This window comes from Scyliorhinus torazame, chromosome 13 (assembly GCF_047496885.1).
Source record: "Scyliorhinus torazame isolate Kashiwa2021f chromosome 13, sScyTor2.1, whole genome shotgun sequence".
Classification (NCBI taxonomy): domain Eukaryota; kingdom Metazoa; phylum Chordata; class Chondrichthyes; order Carcharhiniformes; family Scyliorhinidae; genus Scyliorhinus; species Scyliorhinus torazame.
The window spans coordinates 187,243,908-187,267,774 of NC_092719.1; the positions used below are offsets into that span (position 1 = coordinate 187,243,908).

Genomic DNA, 23,867 nt, shown 5'->3' on the forward strand with positions numbered 1-23,867 from the left:
TTCCCTTGATTATTTCAGCACTTGTCTTTCAAGTGAAGGGGCCTCAGTTGAACACAAGTCAAGCAAATTTTTACATTTTGCGTTATTAAGTTGGTACAGATTTCATCAAATATTTGGTGCAGTTCTAAAATGTTTCTGCACTTTGCTGTAGAATGCAATGGCAACTATACGTAAGAATGCAGCTCGATGCACTTTACATGGCAAATTTGGATTCTTAATAGACCCAACAACTGGGGACAATATGGTACTGCAGTGCCAAGTGAATGTGAATTAACAAAGAGGGCTCACTGCAACTGGGCTTCAGCTCAAGCCAAGATAGGTCATGAGAAACGATCTTTTATATTCCTCCTGTGGCTTTCAGCTTGCACTGTTGATTCAACACACCCACTGTAAAAATAAAATGGTGTTCTCCTCAAAATTGAAGTACAATTTAAGACATTATCAGGAAATCATTTTTTTACTGAGTGCTTTTTCACCCTTTCAGAGAAAAGGTTAACTTCTTGTACTATGTACAGTTTTCAAATGAGCAAGTTGTGCTGGAAAGTACAGCTGTGCAATCACTAATTATATGCCACTGCAAATTACAGAAAAAAAGGAGGCAGATATCATATCTCTCAAACTGATGGTATCCAGTTATCTTGAACATGCTTTCTCTGTAACCGTGATCAAAAGTCTTATAGTTTCTTCTATTCAAATAGCACCTACTATCTCCTCACCTCGTAGCTAGTGAAATAGGGAATCGCCATCTCTCTGAATGTTGATGGCACTGCATTACCCATCAGGAGGCATACGTTTTGGAGTAACTTCTTGCGAAGTATCACCTTTCATACTCTGCCCTTATCATGACTCTGTTTTTCCACCCCTCATTGGATGTTATATGTTCTCTCATTTCATTTTTCCCTTTTCCAATTTGTTGGATAATATGTTGCATCGAAGAACCTAATTTCCAACTGTATGGTCATTTTGGGGATTTACTACATTTGCCATGGGCTGGGTTGTTCTACACCTGATTTGGATTTTTATATTTTGATGTTCTCACTGATTTTTGGTTCGAGTTTGCCGTCGAGGAGCGGGATCATGTCAACTTAATCTGGGTAACTCAAATAATATTGTCACGAGCATAAAAGGCAAGATGCTTTCTGCCGATTAGGGTAAAGGTGACTTGAGATTTAATTAAACAAACGGCTGGTTGTTTATTACAAGAACACTGAATTGTTAACTTGGGAGTGATAGCAGCAAAGTAGACTGTTGTTACATTGCATAAGTCTAGCATGTCTAGAATGCCATCACTCCACCACAGCAAAAAGCAAGGCTTGTGTTATACGCATACTTTAGAAAGGTAATTCTTACTATAGTCTGTTTTCAACCTAGTTTATCCATTTCAACAGACCGATTCTGACATAAAGCTGGTGGAATTATAGACCAAAGTATAAAAGTGGGTTGTGTCCAAAACCAGCTTCTGTTCTTGTTGCATCAACAGTTTACTTTGGTTTCAACTAGAAAATCTGAGTAAATGAGAAACTCCTGATTCTGAGTTTTATCCATTGTGCAAACTTTACACCTTCGTACTGTTCAATCACTGTACTGAGGTGAGGCAAAATGGTCATTATTTTTTTAAAAAAACAAGCTAGCACAGGTTTTCTGATTATTGAATACTATTTCATTGAGAATTTAACCTCCGTAAATAGCTTTACAGAATAAGATGCTGGAAAGAAAGTTTAAATGGTTTGTGCCATTTATATCATTGTCAAAATATTTTTCCTTTTATTGCACTAGGGAAACTAGAACCCCTTTTGAAACTGTGTTGTCCGAATACTGAATTATAATGTTTACACAATGCATACAAATTCAGCCTTAAAATTTTAAATTTCTGCACCAAAATGTTTGAATGATCCAATTTGCATGAGATGATTGTTGAGTTAAATGTATGCTATTGGATGTCCTGTGATTCATGTAAGCAATTGAATCAAGAAAAAGTGTAGTCTCCAGGCAAAAAGACCTGGGAGAGTATCAGATAATTTGATCAAGACATACAGACATAATTCCATTCTTATTTTAAGTTCTCCTGTTTTGAACTTAGCATATATTAGAAATATAAAATTATTGGTCCAAAATTGTACCATCACTCGACATCTTCCTGTCACTGGTAATACTGCAGTGTCCATTGTTGGAAGAGTATAATTATAGCGTATTGTTACTTACAATGTACAGCTTCCATTATAGTTATGGATTTAGGAGTATATAATAGAAAAGTTGACCATAATACCTATTCAGATTTTTAGTAGCGCAGTATACAAACCAGTAGTTATCTGCAGGGTTACATGCAGCAAGTAGGAGAATAGTCTTGCCTCTATTACATTACTTGCTTATTAACTCTTGTCCTCTCAATTTAACTCTTTTTTTTTTTTTTTTTTCACCTCAACTGTATTTGATTTTTCCGTTTGCTTCTCCCATGCGCTGGTCTGCCGTATCTCCATTGATTCCCAGTGGCAAGTAATGGGTGATGTGGCAAAAGGGTGTTGCTGAGAGCAGCAGTTTGCAGAAGGAGACAAGAGAGTAGAGCTGATTGGCAGAGTATAAGTCAGGAGTGAGGTTGGCAGGTATTTTCGTAGAATGGGACTGGAGACTTTGGGTTGGGATAGCAGGGCAGCAGGCATTTAAGGGATTTGAATCCCGTGTAAGGGGCACTTGGGAACAGGGTTAATGGGGTTGTTTAGATGATGCACAATTTTAATAGGGGGAAGAGCTCATAATCCTTTTTGAAAGTAAATTTAAATGTTTATTTTACAAATGATGGGCGGGATTCTCTGTCGCCAACGCTGATATCTTAATCAGCGATTGGGCGGAGAATCCACTCCAACACCCAAACTGGGGCCATCGCCGGTTTGACGCCGGTCAGCCATGCCCCATCCCCTCCGAAATGTCATAGCGGCGCGCGTGGCACGCCCTTGCAACGTCCCAATGGGACGAGTTCCTGACCGTGCGTGGGACGTGTGGTCTCAGCGGTCGGGATCCCAGAGTGGCGGCTGTGTTCTGTGTCCAGCGCCGCCACACTTAGCTGTGATCCGGGTTTTGGGGGGGGGGGGGGGGGGGGGGGGGGGATGGTGGATGGCCTGTGGGGTCATGGATGGCGGGTCAGATCTGCGCGCACCTGGCACCATGTTGTTTGGTGCGACCGCTGCAGGTCATCGCCGTGCACATGCATGGACCTGGCCATTCTCCAGCTGTTTTAGGCGCGGGAATAGGGCGTTTCACCCACCCGGCGCTGCTGCTAGTCCCTCACCGGTCCGAGAATCAGTGAGGGTGAGGGTCATAAAATGCCCACAAATTCTCCACTTGAGCTGGCACTTAGCCACTGAAACAGAGAATCCAGCCCGATATTTTTCAAAATTTGGGTATAATTTTGAACTTCGCATTTTCAAATGCTGCACAGTTCGCCTTGAGCCAGCCCAGCGTTTTAACTTCCTGATCCCACTGAATGAAGTTTGCAGCTTTAAATGCCCTACATTTTTGAAATGTTGGCTTGTTCCATTCCCCCTCTTCCCTGATGCCTAGTTGGCAGGGACATGAGAAGCAGTGGCTAGCATTTCATAAGATAACTACGGCAAAAGCCAAAGTAGCAGGAGGGCATGCGTCTAACAAGAAGGCAGAAGGTGGTGGATGTGAGCCTAGAATCAAGGAACAGTGGAAGGAGCCAGACCTTGGATTGGAGCCCACAGGTACTACAGGCCTTTGATCAGGAAGTAGAAATGGCTGTCAGAATTTATTAAAAATGGAGGTTGGTGCACCTCTGGAGATAACTGAGCAATAAGCTAGCTGCACAGAAAGAAAAAATACAATTAAAATGTATTAAATTAAACTTAATATTCACTGACACTAAATACATAAATTGGATAAAAACTACCAGCCAACCAGTCTTGGGAGTATAGATGCAAAATAACAAGTTGTCATTTTATCCCAGTGTCACCGTGCAGATGAAGTGAGAGATCTTGGTGTGCAAGTGTACAGGTCCCGAAAGGTAGCAATAAAAGTAGATAAGGTTGTAAAGAAGGCATATGGAATTCTCACCTTCATGGTAGAATACAAAAGTAGGGAGATAATGTATAAGACACTGGTGAGGCCACAACTGGAGTATTGTGCGCTGTTCCGGCACCACTTTACAGGAACAACGTAATTGCTCTGGAGAGAGTGCAGAGAAGATTTACTAGAATGTTGCCAGGACTAGAAAATTGTAGCTCCGAGGAGAGGTTGGATTTGTTTTCCTTCGAACAGAGAAGGCTGAGGTGTGACATGATTGAGATATACAAAATTGTGAGGGGTAGTAGTGATATAGTAGACAAGAGGAACCTGTCGCTTGGCAGAAAGTTAAAAAACCAGGGGTCAGAGATTCAAGCTAAGTGGCAGAAAGATTCGAGGGGACATGAGGAAAAACCTTTTAACGGAGAGGGTGGTGAGTATCTGGAATTCGCTGCCTGAATTGGTGGTGGAGACAGAGACCCTAAACTCCTCTTTAAAAGTAACTGGATCTGCACCTTAAACTGCAGGGCAGTGTGCAGGAAGATGGGATTAGAAAGGGCACCCGGGTGTCTTTGGGTCGGCATGGACAAGATGGGCTAAATCTCCCCCTTCTGTGCTGTATCTTTTCTATGGTTCTATGACAAAATCATGACATGGTAAATACGATAACAGGAAATGTGCACAGTCATGTGTGTATATAGAAAAAAAGCTGATAACTGAAATGCAACTATATTCTTTGAAACAGCAACAGCAGACCCGGAATCAAAGTATTAAATCTATTTTGAGTTTAAATTCATCAGTCTTGCCCCTCCCTATCTGTAACCTCCATATGCTCTGTAATCATTGGATTCTAGCCTCTTGTGAAACCATTGTTTTCTTCTGTTCACTAAGGATGGCCGTACCTTCAGCCAATCAGCCCTAAGCTCTGGAATTCCTTCACTAATGTCTCTGCCTCTTTCTTCCCTTAAGGCGCTCTTTAAAACCTGCCTCTTGGCCAAGCTCTTTGTCATTTGTCCTAACGTCGTCTTGTGATGGTTGGGGGCAGTTTTTGTTCGACATTGATATGAAGTGCCTCGGAACAATTGACTATGTTTAAAGAAACCTGCACATTGTTGTCCTGTACAAAGCATGTTTGACGCTTTAAAACAAAACTGATGGCAAGGTGAAGTGCATCGAATATGGGACAACAGCTAGCAGTTGTTGGGGTCAGATTATCCTAGGCTGACTTTGTTGATCTCAAAACATTGAATTAACTCTCTCTCTCTCTCTCTCTCTCTCTCTCTCTCTCTCACTCTCTCTCTCTCTCTCTTCTCTCTCTCTCTCCTCTCCCCTGCTCCCCGCCACCATCCCAATGTTGTCCGACCCTAACTGTCTCATCTCTCCTTTGTAGAATGATCCTCCCAATGATTCAGCCCTGACCTCTCAACTTCTTTCCCTTTATGTTAATAAATAACTTCCTCTTCACTTCTGACCCTCCTTGCAAGCGATTATTAGAGATCCGCAATCCCTCCATCCCTCTCTCTGTTGTCTTGTCATTCTGTACTCAGTGCTGTAATATCCAAAAACACGTAACAAACTCCAGGCTCCAAATTTCTTTGCTGCCTTGCTACTGATTCCCCTGTCTAAAGAACAAATAAAAGTACAGCACAGGAACAGGCCCTTCAAGCCCTCCAAGCTTGGCCCGACCATGCTGCCCCGTCTAACCTAAACCCTTCGACAAGGCCGGGGTCCGTATCCCTTTATTACCATCCTATTCATGTATTTGTCAAGACTCCCCTTAAATGTCTCACAATCGTACCTGCTTCCCGCCACCACCTCCGGCAGTGAGTTTCCAGGTACCCTCTACCCTCTCAGTAATAAATAAATGTCCCCCCCCCCGCGCATCTCCTCTAAACTTTGCCCCTCACACCTTAAACCTATGTCCCCTAGTAACTGACTTACACTCTGGGGAGAAAAAGCTTCTGACTATCCATTCTGTCCATGCCCTCATAATTTTGTAGACTTCTGTCAGGTCGTCCCTCAACCTCCGTCGTTCCAGTGAGAACAAACAAAGTTTATTTAACCTCTCCTCGTAGCTAATGCCCTCCATACCAGGAAACATCCTGGTAAACCTCTTCTATACCCTCTCTCAAGCCTCCACATCCTTCTGGTAGTGTGGCGACCAGAATTGAACACTATACTCCAAGTGTGGCCTAACTAAGGTTCTCTACAGCTGCAACATGACTTGCCAATTCTTATACTCAATGCCCCGGCCAATGAAGGCAAGCATGCCGTATGCCTTCTTGACTACCTTCTCTACCTGCGTTGTCACTTTCCGTGACCTGTGGACCTGTACACTGAGACTGCTTGTCAATACTCTTAAGAGTTCTGCCATTTATTGTATATTTCTCGCCTGAATTAGACCATTAAAAAATGCACATTTGTCCGGATATACAGCAAATTCTTTTGTACACCTTCCTTAGTTCTCCCAACCACAGACCTGCTGCAAAGATGTACCACCTGCTATTGGCAAAGCCCGCGATCCCTTCTCTGGATTCTTGTAAAGCTAGTAGGTCCATGTATTCCTTTATTCGGTGCTATTAAATACCTGCCTCCAAAACCTCCATTGAAAGGAAAATGCTCAGTTGACCACTTCTGTTAAGTTAAGTAAAAAGGTTAAGAGCTAAAATTTAATACATGAATCAAGAAATATATAATCACATTCTCCGATTTGCAGATTTTATAGACAAAAGGACAGCCATGAAATTTGAACTCCAAACCCCACAACACCTTATTAAAAGAAATAAAAATTAAAAAACAAAATAAATTTAGAGTACCCAGTTAATTTTTTCCAATTAAGGGGCAATTTAGCGTGGCCAAACCCCACCTACTCTGTACATTTTTGTGTTGTGGGGTGAGACCACGCAGACACGGGAAGAATGTGCAAACTCCACACGGACAGTGACCCGGGGCCGGATGTATCATGAGGCAGCAGTGCTAACCACTGTGCCGTTCCAAAAGAAATTAAATTTGACTTGATCATTCGCCATAAATCAAGACCCTTGGTATGTGTGTAGCAACACCACATCATTGCAAAATGTTGTAACCTATAGTTGATGAGCAATGCCATGGAAGATCTAACATTGTCAGTGTTTTTCTTTATTGTGTTTATGTATGCTACAAACCAGTTGAAAGGAAAAGGGATCCGGTTTTCTAATGTTGATTCTAATTCTGCGCGCGCCCCCCCCCCCCCCCCCCCCCCCCCCCCCCCATTTTCCTCTTCTGTTCTGACAGCGATGACTCCTTTTTAAGTCTGATAATACAGCAGCTGTCTATTTCTTCACACGTATCCAATGGCAGACAGCGAATATAGACTAGAGTGAGCTAGAACCTAAGAAGACCTGCAATCTTGGCTTCGAGAGGCTTGTGCAAAGCAACATATGCAACAAGTTCTTGTATGTTCAATGGGGAGCACCACTTGCAGAAAAAAACACACTAATCCCAATCAGTACCACTCAAAGGAAGTATTGGCATAGAGAGGGGGAGGCTAGATTTAATGTACTGTTCAACCATCCATCCTTGGATTTGTTTTTTCTTAATATTTTGAATTGAATTCGCCAATTATCACAACCAGCAACAAAGCACTACTGGTTTGGCTGGCTTCTAATAAGGAAAATACCCATTACAAAGCTTAGAACAAGAGAATTGTTTGTAATCAAAGTTGGAAGATGGTTTTGGTACTGTTTGTAATGAAGTGTTTGGTAGCATTCCATAATGGCAAATATGATTTGTAATGAATGCCTCCTTTGAACTAAATCTGAGATTAAGCAGAGATGTTACATGATATGGAGTAAAGATGGGTTTATGGTGTTAGATCACAAATCAATCATGATCTCATTGACGGTGGCACAGTGGTTAGCAATGCTGCCTCACGGCGCTGAGGTCCCAGGTTCGATCCCGGCTCTGGGTCACTGTTCGTGTGGAGTTTGCACATTCTCCCAGTGTTTGGGTTGGTTTTGCCCCCACAACCCAATGATGTGCATGGTAGGTGGATTGGCCATGCTAAAGTGTCTCTTAATTGGAAAAAATGAATTGGGTACTCTAACTTTACAAGAAAAAAAATGATCTCATTGAAAGGTGAATAGATTCGTGGAGCTAAATGGCCTACTCCTGTATGATGGTGTGTGGGACAAAGTGACCATAGCAGATGCTTTCATTTTCATTGGTGATTTGGGTTTGTTTTGTTACAATAGGAATACAATTTGAGAAAATGTTACTTTAATTTGACATGATTTCTCCCAATACCTCTCTCTACTAACTATTAAATTGACTTTTTTTTTTTGCAGCCTCCATAATTACTACTACAACTTGTGATCCTGTTGTGGAGGAACACTTTCGCCGAAGCCTTGGAGAGAGGTACAAACAACCGGAGCCTGTGACGAATTCAGTTTCTATCACAGGATCAGTAGATGATCACTTTGCCAAAGCTCTGGGAGAAACATGGCTTCAAATCAAGGCTGCCAAAGATGGAGTTTCGAGCAGCCCTGATTCTGGCTCAAGAAGAGGACAGTCCTCCCCTTCATCCCACATGGTCAATCACAATCACTCACCTTCAGTCGTTTCATGAAGAGCGGACCACGTTGCATTCTATGCTGAGTGAAATGCATGGTTTGACTGAGCTTGAACACTGCTAAAATAAGTGGGGAGGGGGATTTTTTTAAAAACTAGACACTTTTGTGTATTTGCTTAGCATTTGCAAAAGGGTGCCCTAAAAAAAATAGCAGGAACTATTCATATAAATTGTATGATGTAGCATCCTAATCTCCTGCCTCAGTTACCAAAGAAACCTCTGATGCAATTCTGCTGCCCCAAAAAGCCATGTTAGGATTGGTTGACCCAAACGCTTTGGCCTCTGCTAGTTCCTTTGACTAGAGTGTGTGTGGTTTGCTTACATTGCTTTTCTGTTATGTAATTTTGTATGTTTATATACTTGAAAAGAACTGTATGTCTGATTTGCACTATTGGGGAGTGGTGAGGTTGCTTGTCAACTTTACATCAGATTTTCTTGTTTTGTTAGATGGCAGACTGCTGACAATGAGGGCTTAGTATGATATGTATTGCGCTTTACAGAGGCAAAACAGCTTTGGAAGGGAAAGTCTCATACAGGTATTAGCCTTTCTCTAGCTTCAGATTACATTTTGTGCTTGGTGCTCACAACTGGACTGCATTTGTTGTCAAGGAACACGGGCATTTTGTTTCCTACACCCTTCATCTGTATTTGTCAGCTTGTTCAAATAGATTTGAGATATGAAGGTCAATAGTGCTTCTATTAAAGTAGCTGCATGATTTTAAAATAAATAGCTGGTATCTATATTGTATAGGCGTAATGAAAATTAATACTAGAGCTTTTTCTTCAGAATTGTAGTTTATTTTCATCAGTAACAGTCCTGGATACTTACTGCTGGTACAGTTTTACTCAATGACATTTAAGCATGTATTCACACTGGTAGAAGCCAGCAAAAGAGGATCGCCTCAGGAAAGGTCCGCATATAATATTCAGTAGATTATAAATTCCATGGTACAGGCAGCAATAGCTTTGTGCATGACTGAATAATCAATGCATAACAATCTGCTTAATAAAGTAATAAAGAGTAACTCCCATAATATCTGTAAAATCAGACTAAAATTTGCAGTTAAACAAGTCATGGCTTTATTTGAAACAAAGAGAAATGCTTGGCTTTAATGTGGTAATGCAGACTCATGGCTTGTGGAATACAATTTTTTTTTAATGCTTGTTCCAATCCTGTGCCAAGGTGTACATTCCTCCAATAGTATAATGCTATCTTGTTTGCTGTATTAATAGCTACTACAACTACTACTACTACTACTACTAGAGGCAGAGGTACAGAAAGCAGCTGTATAATGCTTTATAGTTTCCCAATTTAGCCTTTGTCTTTGAGAAAGTCACACATGCCCATACATTCCGTCATCCCAGTAAAACCGTACACATTTCATCGCCACCTTACTGGGTAGTTACCGCTTGTCTGCTTTGGCATTCAGTACCCTACTCTGTAGGTAAATCACTAAATGAACACTTTTTATATAGGTAACTATAAGACCATCATTACGCTGTGCGTAAAGAATGTACAAAAAAATTCGTAGGTATTTTTTGAGGAACAATTAATTTGTTAATGATATGTAGCTATTTAATTTTCCCTGTCCTTTTTGTTGTAATCATGCATTTTTTTTTGTTTTGGAGAAAAAAGTTGATCTTTTTTGTTTGGTGTAGATTTGTCTGTTATAAGGTAAAAAGTGCAGGAACACAGTTATCTATGGAACACTGCGTTAGCATTAATAGCCACTAGTTCATTACTGCTACAGGCTACTGAGCATTATAATGGTAGAAGGCTGTAGATGCTGTCTGTGGACTCTATGCGTCTGGTTACTTAGCTGTTTTTTTTAATGTGAGACAACTGAACAAGAATACAAACAACAATCCAGGGATTGTGGACTAATTATAAATTTCGTGGAGACTGCAAAACATTCTAAAATGTATAGACCAGGTTTGTCTACAATTTTTATTACTACAGAGAGCAGAAATGTCTACAGTGTACTTACTGTTAGTTTCAGTTTGTAAATTTGAACTCTATCCCTCTTGTTTGCGGCCTTGTTTCACCCAAAATGGAAAAAAGCTTTTGACAGGCCACTTTTTGTACTTAAAGTAGCCTCAAAGAACAATAAAGTGCTCTTAAATCATTTGTCTTGTGCAGTTTCATTGAGATGTATTACCAGTTAGATCAGCAAGTGTGACAAATATTCAACCACATTAAAAATTTTGCATGGTGACAGCAGCAAAAAGTTTCATTCTTCCACTTCAAAATAAAATTGAGCCACTTCCTGACCTGAAAATCCATTCGCTTTTTTGGCTTTTCTATTCCAAATCAAAGAACAGTGACTGGCCCAGATGTAATTAGTAGTTCTGTTACAAAGGAGGACATTTTCTCGGAACCTAAAGATGGGAATAATAATCGTTATTGTCACTAAGTAGGCTTACATTAACACTGCAATGAAGTTACTATGAAAATCCTCTAGTCGTCACATTCTGGCGCCTGTTTGGATACACGCAGGGAGAATTCAGAATGTCCAATTCACCTAACAGCACGTCTTTCGGGACTTGTGGGAGGAAACCAGAGCACCCGGAGGAAACCCACGCAGACACTGGGAAAACGTGCAGACTCAGCATAGACAGTGACCCAAGCCAGGAATCGAACCTGGGACCCTGGCGCTGTGAAGCAACAGTGCTAACCGTGCCATCCTACTGACCCATCTGAAAGTTATTTGGAGGATATTATACAAGAGGTCAATCTAATATGACTTTAGATTTTACCAGTGATGATGACATCATTACTCATGAGAGATACGTTGCCTAAGCCTGTGATATCGGAAAATGTTAAAGAACTGTTCTTCTCTGGCAGATTCTCAGGTTTGAGGATGACTTGCTTCCACTCCGATTCCACGGGTTCTGAGATGATTGAAAAGTCCGATGTACACGCTGCAGACTCTGCCATATGCAAGGCTGGTAGTGCTTGAAGAGTTTGGTAAATGGGATGGCAAGTTAAATTATGGCCTGCCCCAATCAATCACCAATCACTATAGAGATAATTTCAGGGGCCCAATGGTGAGAGTGACCTGCTTCTTACGTTTCTTTCCTTAATCCTTTTCTATACTACAGCTGGACCTTGCAATCGGCCAGTGCATTAGATGGACTTACTACTTCACCTCCCGAAATGGGAATTCCAACGAAGCAACATAACGTGCAAAACAAAGCTGCCACTGGGATATAGAAGTGGGGTTGGAACTGAAATCTATAATTCCATGTTTTAATTGAACAACTACTTTCAAATTGGTTACCAGTTGGTAGAGAGCAAAGCATTCAGATTCCTGCTTTGTGCAATATTTTAAAAAATCATTAACTGAGCTGCACCCGCAAAATTCAATTGTACAGTGCCTGTATTTTTGTAACTAGGGACATTGAGCAGCGGCAACACAACTGCTCAATGAGGGTGGAGGAGAAACTACTCTCAGCTGAAGTCCATATATCTGTCTAGTGTCCTTTGAGGGAAATTCTCTTGCATCCGACACAGCAGGGAACAGTGCTTCAGATATCTTTATTTCACCATGGAGGTGTCTCAGCGGGATGAGGATGACATTGCCAGTGGCTGTGAAGGTGGGCTTGACCATGAACTTTTAATGCATTGGGCTGTTCCTGGTTGGAGCAAGCAACATTTTCAACATCTCCCAGTTTGCAAGCAAGAGCCTCAACCTTTGAGCAACATTACACGGCAAAGAAAGTACTGGTTTTGCTGCCAGACCATCAATATCCTCAGCTGGCAGAGGATGTCTCTCCGTCTCTACCCTGCAATACTAGAAAGAAGCAGCTGGCTTCTTTCTGGTAATCCAGAGAATGAGCATTCAAATCCCACTGGAAATTTTATAATTGATTTTTTTGTTTGTTTAAAATCTTCACATTTAGAAGAGTTGGGATTAATGGAAGTGTGATGGATTGTAGTTTTTTTTAAGTGTCCTTACCGAGCCTGATCCATATGTGACTTCAACCAGGGACAATACCCATACGAATAAACAAAATTCTCAATGACCTATCTTTTTCTTTGTGCGTTCAACTATTTTAACTTTTAGTCCTGGTTTGGGAGGGAGGGGGAGGTTGGTGTGCTTTGTGTGCAGGTTACTGAAACTCCCTCTTTTGACAAAACATGTTTGTTCTTAATCCTTATCCCAGAGTTTTGCTGAGAGTGCTTTTGAATTTCATCCCTGACTATTTATTTTATCTTCCATGAACCAGCTGCTATTTTTTTTTTAACTATTGTTTTTACTAGAAAGCCTGCACTCAATTGTACGAATGCCATCCTCCTCCTCTAAGCTCTCATTTGGAACAAAAATTGCATTTCCTGGGTTTCAAACCATGATTGATGCTTCACCAGTTCAAAGAAACCACGGAAAGCACTGCTGCTCTATGGGATTTTTGCTTTTGATATTTTTCTTCGGCTTGGTCTCATAGGTGTTAACCTACCTACTCTTTATGGCCTGGGGTCTGTGCCCGCTTTGGCATTTGATTTTTTGTTTTAATCCTTTAAGGATTTTGGAACTGAGTTACGTTTTGAATGTTGCATTTAAAAAAAAAAGTGAATTTGCACAGATTGTTTGAAAGAAGCCACGAGCCAGCTGTGAGAGCGTGCATCAAAGTGACAGTGAGGGTTGTCTTGGACCCCAATTCAGTTAAAACCCACACTCCAATCCAACTGGGGAGTGTTGGTTATCAAAGGCAGACTGAAACTTGGAACAGAATTCCTTAGCCTGCCAAACCTTAGATATTTGTCACAAGCCCAGAGATTGAACACACAACCTCTTGCAGATTTTGAGCTTAATGGTTATGTCACGTGATCTTCCATGATTTCAAAAGACAGTTGAGTAAAGGTTTCATTAGACTGTGGCATTGGCTATAAACTACTGAGCAGGTTTGTTAAACAGTAAATGGATAAGTGATCAGAAACAATGGAGTGCTGGAGATTATTAGCTCACTACCTGTTTTGAAGATATAAAGTTAGCTGTGTTAACCTACAATATAAATGGATTGGAGACAAAAGGGCAGAATCTTATCGGTCCTACCAAGATGGGCTTGGACTGCATGACTGGGAGGAAGGGAGGATGTAAAGGATACCATGAGTTCCAGTTTCCAGCCGATTTTTACTGGAGGTGGGCTGAAAATGGCAAGTTCTACCCACCCAGAAATAGCGGGTAGACAATTTTTATTTACAAGTGCCAGGGTGGACTTGCTGCCAGACCTTCCTGGTGCTAGAGGCACCCCAGCTGAGACAAAGACTTGCCAGGTGCCTGAAGGCAGCTTCTTAATGGCTGGCTGGGGAATCAGCAAGGTTTCTTACACTTCCCCACTGAAGGTACAGGTCATGGTTGCGACTAAAGGTCATTCTGACAAATTCCCCTCTACAGTGCTCGTCTGCCAGGGGCTACGCTTTAAGATGTCTTCAGAGGATGCCTCAAAAGGAAGGCACCCTCGCAATTCCCCTCCTACAGCAGCAGGTCCTGCCTCTGTCAGTGCGGCCTCATCCTTCCAAGGCATCTGGTCCTGCAGCAACAGAAACCTCTCGGTCTTTCTTAACTGGATCGTGGGTGCAGCCTATTAAGCCTCCACTGGAAATTTGCACCAATGGACATGCTGCCATAAAGTGCAGGGTCAGGACACCGGAATGGTCCCAACCTCAATTTTAAAGAGGTTAAGATTTTGCCCAAAGTCCCTTCATATTACCTCACATGGTAAATCAATTTTATCTTTTTACCATTTATTTGAGTTTTGCAGGGCTAAATTGGATAACCCCCAAAAACTGGCATGGGGATCATGATGCATGATAACTCCATGCCAATTAATTGAAATGCAGGCAACTTCGAACTCATGATTATTTCTATATGCACTCGGCACTAACAATTCTGTTTGCCAGCTGTATGCATATGCAAATTCCTAACTCTTAACCTGAATCCTTTAAAGGGAGGTTGCAGTTGTGGCTCCAACATGTGGGAGATTTCAGAAAGAATGTCCTTTTATTGGGGGTGCAAGCATAACATATTGGTTCCTCACTCAAATTTGGGCAAGAGAATTGCTGCCCAAACTGCCTGGGCGGCTATAGCCTCTTGCTGAGACCATTTCTCCTGTCCTCCCTCTTTTAGCAGCTTGTCCTGCTCTGGGTGATCTCATCAGGAAGCCCCAGTTGGGGGAAAAAAGCGACCAGCAAAGCAGCTTTGCTGCTCATTCCTGCCTCTGAATGCATGTTCGGCTGTGCGAGGTCATTGGGTGGCATCACTGGTATTGAATCCATATTGAACACATTTATGTCAGTCATTTATTTGTGGGTCAAGGGTAGTAAAGCCAGTAATTATTTCTCATCCTTAATTGCCCAAACAATGGGTGTTACTGAGTTTAGCTTTACAAGCCATGTCTCTCATATAAAGTAATTGATTTGATCAAACAGTCCTGAGAAATATTTTCAACAAGTGGCTGGAACAAAAGAAATGTAAATATGTAAACACCAAACTGAAAATTAGCTGCCAGTCATGCATTCAAATAAATACCACAAGATAATTATATTGGAATTAAAATGTTCAAGCAGTTTATATTCTAACATTTTTGTCAACGGTACCCAACTCCCAAAAGTTTACAATAAACAAATGGCAAGAATTGTAGAACCCCCCCCCCCACCTTCAGCTCCAAGGCCATAAACTCCAACAGGTCCACCCCACCACGCCGAGGTACAGGACGGAGAAGCTGACCTCCACCCCAACAAGACTCTCCTACGAGCGATCAGTGAGGCGAAGGCTAACACGTCTGCCTCTGCACCCGCCTACAACTCGGGCCAGCTCCGGCACCCAAAAAATGTCTTCATGGGGACCAGGCTCCACATCTATATGCAAAACCCCTGAGATAATGCTAGATACCTCCTGCCAATTCCTTTCCAGCTTTGGACAGGACCAAAACATGTGACCATGGTTTGCAGGGCCCCCTCCCACATCGCTCACAAACATCCACCACCCCCTCAAACAGCCAGCTCATCAATGATATGGTGCGGTGTGTCCTATACACTACCTTCAATTGTATCAGCCACCCCCCCACCCCCCCCCCTATTAACTTGTGGGTGTCCAAATCCAGGATGGCCCCCAGCACCCTCTTCACAAACTCTGCATCATCCCAGATGGGGCCATATACACTCGTCCGTGCCACCAACCTCCCCTCCAACGCCCCCGTCACAATCACGTACCTACCCCGCTGTTCCGTCCACTGTTGAAATTTTTTTTTGCATGGAAACAGCCTTTAAAACTAGGTGACCAGAAGAGGGAGAGAAACAAACCAATACCATAATACATCATAAAGAAAATGCTTTTTGTCTCCTGACAATCTAGATTAATTAATTGGTGGACATTGGTAATGGATTGATTGGAGAATATGCTTTAATTTTTAGTCTCAAAAGTAGTCAGCAAGTTATCAGCAAAGCTGCCAAATAATCAAAAGAGGAGACAATTATATCTCTTTGTTTTGTGGATTTGAGGGAAAGTTCAAATTGGACAACTGACTGCCTTAATTTAATAAGCATGCCCAGGGATTGCCTCCTAGTTAGCTATCTGTAGCTTTAATTTAAGAATCAACAAATGCCAAAGGAAAATTTATATCTTCAAGTGAGTGGAAATTGTCCCAAGTACTCTGGCAAGAATGCCCATTCATGATGCACTTCATTCTATCTCTGTTTCAATGAATGATTCGTCATATTCCCAGGTTACCCCTTGAGTTGGAGTCAATAGGATATTTACCATTTGGGTTCTCCGAGAACCTGACCGGTCTCAAACATCTCCAGACATTATGGCCTTGAAATCTGACCACTATATGGGTGTAGGCAAAAAAAAAGTGTCCAGGGCCCACACCAGAAACAGATATTAGAATCGTTACAGATCTGAAAAAGGGCCTTAACACCTTTTTCCAAGCCTCTCTCCAATAATGGGTTTCCTAGAATAATCGGCACTGGGTTAGTACAGTCAGGAAAATAAGGTTTACCAGTGGCTTAAATGCTGAAGGCTGCAACAAACAAAGAGTACTCTTGCTCGTCCTGACCCTGCATTAAAACCAGTCTAGCCATTTCTGGACATTGCTTTAACGTGTCTCTTTGGCCCCCCCCCCCCCCCCCCCCCCCGGAAAAAAAAATTCCCTGCCCCTGCTTGCTACCACAGCTATTTACCCTCTCTGGTCACCACTAACCATTACCAGGATTTCCTGAATTCTATACCCTCCCTATCATCCTCCTTCACAGTATTTAAGGATTTAACTGAAGGCATTATTGGGGTGGATTGGATTTGTTTATTGCTCAAACAGATTATTTAGTACATTAAAATAAAATGAAAAGAAAATACATAAAAGGGCAACAATGCAAATACATAGACACGGGCATCGGGTGAAGCATACAGGAGTGTAGTATTAATCAGGTCAGTTCATAAGAGGGCTATTTAGCAGTCTAGTAACAGCGGGGAAGAAGCTGTTTTTGAATCTGTTTGCGTGTGTTCTCAGACTTTTGTATCTCCTGCCCAATGGAAGAAGTTGGAAGAGTGATTAAGCCGGGTGGGAGGGGTCTTTGATTATGCTGCCCGCTTTCCTCAGGCAGCGGGAGGTGTAGATAGAGTCAGTGGGTGGGAGGCAGGTTTGTGTGATGGACTGGGCTGTGTTCACAACTCTGAAGGTTCTTGGGCCGTGCAGTTGCCATACCAGGCTGTGATGCAGCCCGATAGGATGCTTTCTAGACTGATCTTCGAGTCATTTCCTTTGGCAGAATGTCCAGTAGGTCTCTGCAACTTGCCAGTTCGATGATGATAATATCACATGTCCATTCAAGTGTTGGGATCTAATTTTTAGGACTATATTTCTATACTACTACATTGTGGTATGTTGTGAACAATTTCTATATATTCCTGACGAGCAGTATACTTTTTTTTAAAAAAAGAACAACTGCAAGGCCTTGGGACAGTTGATGACTTCCTATCCGAGAATCCAGCTGAAAGATTCTTTAGGAGTCCCTTACAGCTACATATATTGGTAGGGTGTCTCCCAATCATGGTATGAGAGAGGACAGAGAATAGAGAACTGTTCTGTACTGTCTATGACATTTGAGTAAGATATAAAATCAGTCGGATGAATTTTCCGAGCCCTGTAGAGAGGGGTTTGGAGGTGAGGTTGCTGGGAAAATGGGAAGGGGCAACATTAGGTGACTCCACAATGCATTGCTGCCTGTAGGGGAACATTTCAGGGGTGAGTAAGGAAGAAAGTCATCAGCTCGCTCCAATGAGTCGGATAGCCATTTACACTAATGATGGAATTTTCCTCTGTGGGAGTTGCCCCCACTGTGTGGAACCCACCAGTGCTACTGACGTCTCTTTTAAATTCTATCCCCCTTCTGGAGCTCTGGGGATCGGTGGAGCTGTTGCCAAGCCACAGGTGGTCATGTGGGGGTGTCCCCAGCTGTGTTCACAGTTTTAGAAGTCTTCACGGGCACCTTCATGTTGAGGTACCTCACCCACATTGGCAGTGCCCATCCCTCCCAGTGGGGTTGCTGGCTACTCACAGCTTTGGGCAATTGGCTTCTCGATTGACTCCAACTCCAATTGGCAGACAGTCTGTCTGCTGTCTCTGACTGGATATGGCTCCTGGAGCAACTTGTAAATTGGCTCTATTGGAGGAGATGCACAGGCAGGTGGGACTCGGATACCATTGTGTTTGGGAGCTGCATACTATCCCAATACCTGCCAGAATATTCAGCTCCATGTCTTCTCCCGTTGACAGATAATGTAACTTCAGTGTGAATCATAGAATACTGCAGTACAAAAAGGGACCCTTCAGTCCATTAAGTCTGTGCTAGGTCTTTCAAAGAACAATGCGGCTAGTCCCCTTTCACTGCTCTTTCTTATCATTCCTGCAATTTTTCTGCTTCAGTTGTTTTGCACAATTTCCTGTTGGAGATGACTATTGCATCAATGTTCCCCCCCCCCCCCTCCCCCTCACTCCCACCACCTAAAATAAGGCAGTATATTCCAAATACTAACCACTTGTGGAAAAACGTTTTCCTTCATGGTGCCTTTGGTTCATTTGCCAATGAACTTAAATCTGTGACCTGATTATCATCCCTTCAGTCACTGGAAAGGGTTCCTCTTTATTTGACCCACTTAAACCCTTCATGATTGTAAATACCTCTTTCAAGTCTCCTCTTAAACCTCTCTGCTTTAAGGAGAACCTCAGCTTCTCCAGTCTATCTATGCGACTAATCCTTCATTCCCGCAACCAATCTAGTAACATCTCTACAGTTAAGTTCACCGAAATGTTTCCATCCTTCCTTGAAGTATGGTACCCAGAACTGAACACACTACTCCAGCTAGGATCAAACTGGGGTTTAGTATAGCACCCTGGCTTTGTACTCTATGCCTCTAATTTATAAAGACTAGCATCCCATGTGCTTTTAGTAATTGCTTTGATAACCTGCGTTGCCACCAAGGGGCTGGTTTAGCACAGGGCTAAATCGCTGGCTTTTAAAGCAGACCAAGGCAGGCCAGCAGCACGGTTCAATTCCCATACCAGCCTCCCCGAACAGGCGCCGGAATGTGGCGACTAGGGGCTTTTCACAGTAACTTCATTTGAAGCCTACTTGTGACAAGCGATTTTCATTTCATTTTTCATTCACCTTCATTATGCTCACACACTGCCAGGTGTCTCTCTCCTTGTGGTCCCTCTTAAGTTGTACCATTTAGGATGTGTTGTGTTGTCTCGCCTCAGAAAATGGATATCCTCATATTTTCCTGTGTTGAATTCTATCTGTAATGTGTCATACTAGTCCATCTACCTGTTTACGCCCCCTTGAAGTCTTTTACTACTTTCCTCATTGTTTACCACACTTCCAACGTTCGTGACACCGGCATATTTCAAAATGGCGTCCGGTGTCAGCAAGGCCAAGTCAGTGGGTGAGATTCTTCACCTCGTACCGCTGGTAGTGGAGTTCCTGGTGAGGTGGAGAATCTCGTCTTAGTGAAGACAACGGGATCGGCGCCACCTGTTTCCGATGCTCCGGCCCCCTGTTGGTGACGGGATCGAGATTTGCTCACCCACTCCAGCAGGAGGATGCAAATGGGTCTTAATGATCCATTTGCATCCACTTATCGGGCAGGGCAGCGTATTCTCCGGGCCCGTGTGATTCTCCGTCCTCTGGGCTGGGAATCTCGTGGGTGAGGTTAACCACAGGCATGGACAAATGTGGCCCTGACGTGGTGAACCTTGCAGTGGGAATTGCCCCCAAAGTCCATCGGAGGGCCACCCTGCGCCCCATAGAACCACTGCTAGGAAGCCCCCCTGAAAAGATACCCCTGTCCAGACACAGGCAGTGAAAAAATTGCTATTGTAACACTCACCTCGGCAATACACTTGTTGGCTCAGACAGAGGAAGCACCACCTGGCAATTCCTAGAAAAAGAAACCAGACAACTTTGTTTAAATCCCTCCGGTCCTTTAACTGCAAGCCACTAATTCATAACCCTTATTAAGCTGTGATTGACAGCTACCACACACACAGCTGTCAGCCTTGCTTTATTCACCTTCCTTCACCGTTGAGTAACTGAAGTGCGCTAACCACAATGTTTATAAATATCAACCACTTCAAAGAGTATGAAGTGCTTTCCAATCACCTCCCTTCACCCTTCAGTGATTTTGAAGTGGTCAGCTGAAAATTGACAACACTTACGTAGTCTCTCAAATGGGGAATTTCAAACCACAGTGGTTCAGGTACTGAACCTTGGAAACTTCACTGAATACCTTCCTCCAGTCTGAACGACATCAGTCATTCACCACAACTGTGTTTTCTGTCCCATAGCCAATGTTGTACCTGGATTACTGATCCAGTGATATTGCTACAACACAAAGCCCCATGACGACTGGGTTTTCTGTGTGAGGAATTATTGGTTTGCTTTTTGGGCTCTAACCGTGTGTTATTCATTGTTTCCGAGAACAACTTCTTGCTGGATTACATATGATTTTGCTATTTTGAGTCTGTGGGCTGGAATTCTCTGGCCATTCACTGGTGGGATTCTCTGTACCCACCGGCAGCGCACCCTCGCCTGCGGGTTTCCCGGCGGCGTGGGGCAGCTTCAATAGGAAATCCCATTGGCAGTGGAGAATCCCGCCACCAGCGAATGGCACGCCACCGAGAAGCATGCAGCTGGGAGGCCGGAGAGTCCAGCCCATGATTAATCCTATCCCTGTAATCTCCTCCAGTTTGAGGGAAGTTGTGGTGTTGAGGCAATGTCACTGGATCAGTCATCCAGGCTACTACTCTGGGACGTGGGTCCAAATCACACCATGGCAGCTGATAGAATTTAAATTCAATGAATTAATTTCATAAATATTTTTGGCCAAGTTAAGGAAGCCTTTTCAAAATTTTATTATTTCAATTTCTTAAAGAAGGAACTTGTAAAAACAGAATAAAATTATAATTTAATAATAATCTTTATTATTTTCACAAGTAGGCTTACATTAACACTGCAATGAAGTTACTGTGAAAATCCCCTAGTCGCCACATTCCGGCACCTGTTCAGGTACACGGAAGGAGAATTCAGTGTGTCCAAATGACCTTACAGCACGTCTTTCGGGACTTGTGGGAGGAAGCCGGAGCACCCGGAGGAAAGCCACGCAGACGTAGAACGTGCAGACACACATACATTGACCCAAGCGGGAATCGAACCTGGGAACCTGGCGCAGTGAAGTAACAGTGCTAACCACTGTGCTACCATGCCACCCTTGCCAATTTTGCTGGAACTACACTATCACCAGCCGATCATTTTATTATTCTAATTGAATGATGAATTATAATGACAGTGGCCTCGGAAATGTGCCAAAATTGTTTTATTCTCTCCTTTTATAGCGTTATCCATCATGTCGGTCACTATACCCCATCTTCAAAACAAGCATCCAGACAACTTGGCTGCTATCAATTCTGCTCCCTAGCTAAATGCAAAGAGGTGCCCAAGAGAGTCTTGGCTGCCAATTTTTCCTCTATTCCAATGAGAAAGTGCCTGTTTTTGTTCCCTGAGAGCCCTATTGCGACAAGAAACCTGTGGACGGAATAGTAGGCAGGAAGCTATGTTCAACACTTCATGTTACGGTGGTTTGGCGTATGAACTTTGTGCCATTTGTTCTGTGTGTCTTTGCCTCTCATTAGTATTGATCCTTCCAGCAACATATAAATATCGTTCAGCACACATCAGTACAGGCTTACAAACAGAAGTGGACCAATTAGCCCTTCATTTATGCACGTTTTTTTGCCAGAGTTACCTTGCTCTCTTCCTGTAGCTTCCTGTCTTTCCGACTTTCAAACGTTTAATCAGAAGGAGGCCATTCAAGCCATTGTGTCTACACTGGTTCTCCAAAGGAACTATTTACCGAGTGCCACCCCACTCCTGTAGCCCTGCACATTCTTCCTTTTCAGATAATCTAATTTCCTCTCAAATGCCTCGACTGAGCCTGCCTTCACCACACTCTCTTAGGCAGTGCATTACACAGCCTAATCACTCGCTGCGTGAACATGTTTTACCTCGCATCTCCATTGCTTCTTTTTGCCAAGTACCTTGAATCTGTGTGCTCTTGTTCTTGTTCCTTCCACCAATGGAAACAGTTTACCCCCGTCCACTCTGCCTTCATGATTTTGAAGACCTCCATCAAATCTCTTCTCAACCTTCCTATTCTCCAAGAAGAACAGCCCTGGCCTCATCAATCTATCCACGTAACTCACTGTCTGAGTGGAGTTTGCACATTCTCCCCATGCCTGCGTAGGTTTTACTCCCACATTCCAAAAAGATGTGCAGGGTAGGTGAATTGGCCACGATAAATTGCCCTTTAATTGGAAAAATAAAGAATTGGGTACTCTAAATTTTTTTTTTTTAAATCTAAAAATCCAAAGATGTGCAGGTTAGGTGGATTGGCCATTTTAAATTGCCCTTAGGCAAAATAAAAGTCAGGTGGGGTTACGGGGATAAAGGGGGATAGGGTGGAGGCGTGGGGCTTAAGTAGGGTGCTCTTTCCAAGGGCCGGTGCAGATTCGATGAGCTGAATGGCCTCCTTCTGCATTGTAAATTCTATGGTTAAAAACAAAATCTACGTAACTGAAGTTCCTCATCCCTGGAACCATTTTAAAGAATCTTTTCTGCACTCTCTAATGCCGTCACATATTTCCTAAAGTGTGGTGCCAAGAGGGGAGGTGGTGGCCTACTGGTATTGTCACTGGATAGTAATCCAGAGGCCCAGGGTAATGATCTGTGGACATGGGTTCGAATCCCACCGTGGCAGTTGGAGAAATTTGAATTCAGGAAATATCTGGAATTAAAAGTCTAATGATGACCATGAACCAATTGTCGTAAAACCCCACGTGGTTCTCTTAATGTCCTTTAGTAGAGGAAATCTGCCGTCCTGGCCTGGTCTAGTCTACATGTGACTCCAGAGCCACAGCAATGTGGTTGATTCTTGAAATGTCCTCTGATATGGCCGAACAAGCCACTCAGTTCACAGGCAATTAGACTTGGGCAACACCCATGTCCCATGAATAAGAAAAAAGAATGGACACAGCACTCCCTTTGAGGCTGAACCACTGTTTAACATAACCTTGTTGCTTTTTAAATCTATGGCCTTATTATCAAAGCCAAAGATGCTGTATGCTTTATTAACTATGCTCTTAACCTGTCCTACCACCTTCAATGATTTATCCACCTATAACTAAGTCCTTCTACAATTGTACACCCTTTAAAATGTTATTTTTTATTTTATTTTGTCACTCTGCATTGTTTCTATCAAAATGACTCAATTCACGCTTCTCTACAATTAATCTCATCTGATACTTGTCTGCCCATTCCACCAACCTGTCTGTGTCTTTTTGAAGTTCTACACTATCCTCAGAATTCACAATGCTTCCAAGTTTGCTATCATCCACAAATTTTGAAATTGTGCCCTGTACACTAAAGTCTAGGTCATTCATTTATATCAGGAAGTGCAGGGGTACTAAACTAACCCCTGGGGAATTCCACTACAGACCTTTGTCCAGTCTGAAAAATATCCATTAATCACTACCCTCTGTTTTCTGTCACTCAGCCAATTTCATATCTTCGTTGGTACTGTCCCTTTTATTCCTTGAGTTATACCTTTGGTCACAAGTCTGTCGTACAGCACTGTATCAAATGCCTTTTGGAAATCCATGCACAGCAGGTCAACAACATTACCCTTAT

General features: G+C 42.8%; 1 protein-coding gene and 1 long non-coding RNA gene across 5 annotated transcripts in view; one reads left to right on the forward strand and one right to left on the reverse strand.

Annotated features, from left to right (window-relative positions):
- vgll4b (vestigial-like family member 4b) overlaps window positions 1-10,754 on the forward strand; it is a 135,503-nt gene extending 124,749 nt beyond the window's left edge. For all 4 annotated transcript variants that reach the window (XM_072472591.1, XM_072472590.1, XM_072472588.1 and 1 more), the window contains one exon: window positions 8,343-10,754. In XM_072472591.1, the coding sequence (XP_072328692.1) occupies window positions 8,343-8,623 (281 nt within the window). In that variant the 3' untranslated portion in view covers window positions 8,624-10,754. The remainder of the gene's footprint in view (window positions 1-8,342) is intronic.
- On the reverse strand, window positions 10,052-20,066 carry LOC140388440 (uncharacterized). Its single transcript, XR_011934189.1, has 2 exons — window positions 20,014-20,066; window positions 10,052-11,005 (listed from the first exon to the last, which is right to left on the reverse strand). It is a non-coding gene; the product is annotated as an uncharacterized lncRNA (long non-coding RNA).
- Window positions 20,067-23,867: the final 3,801 nt, after the last annotated feature.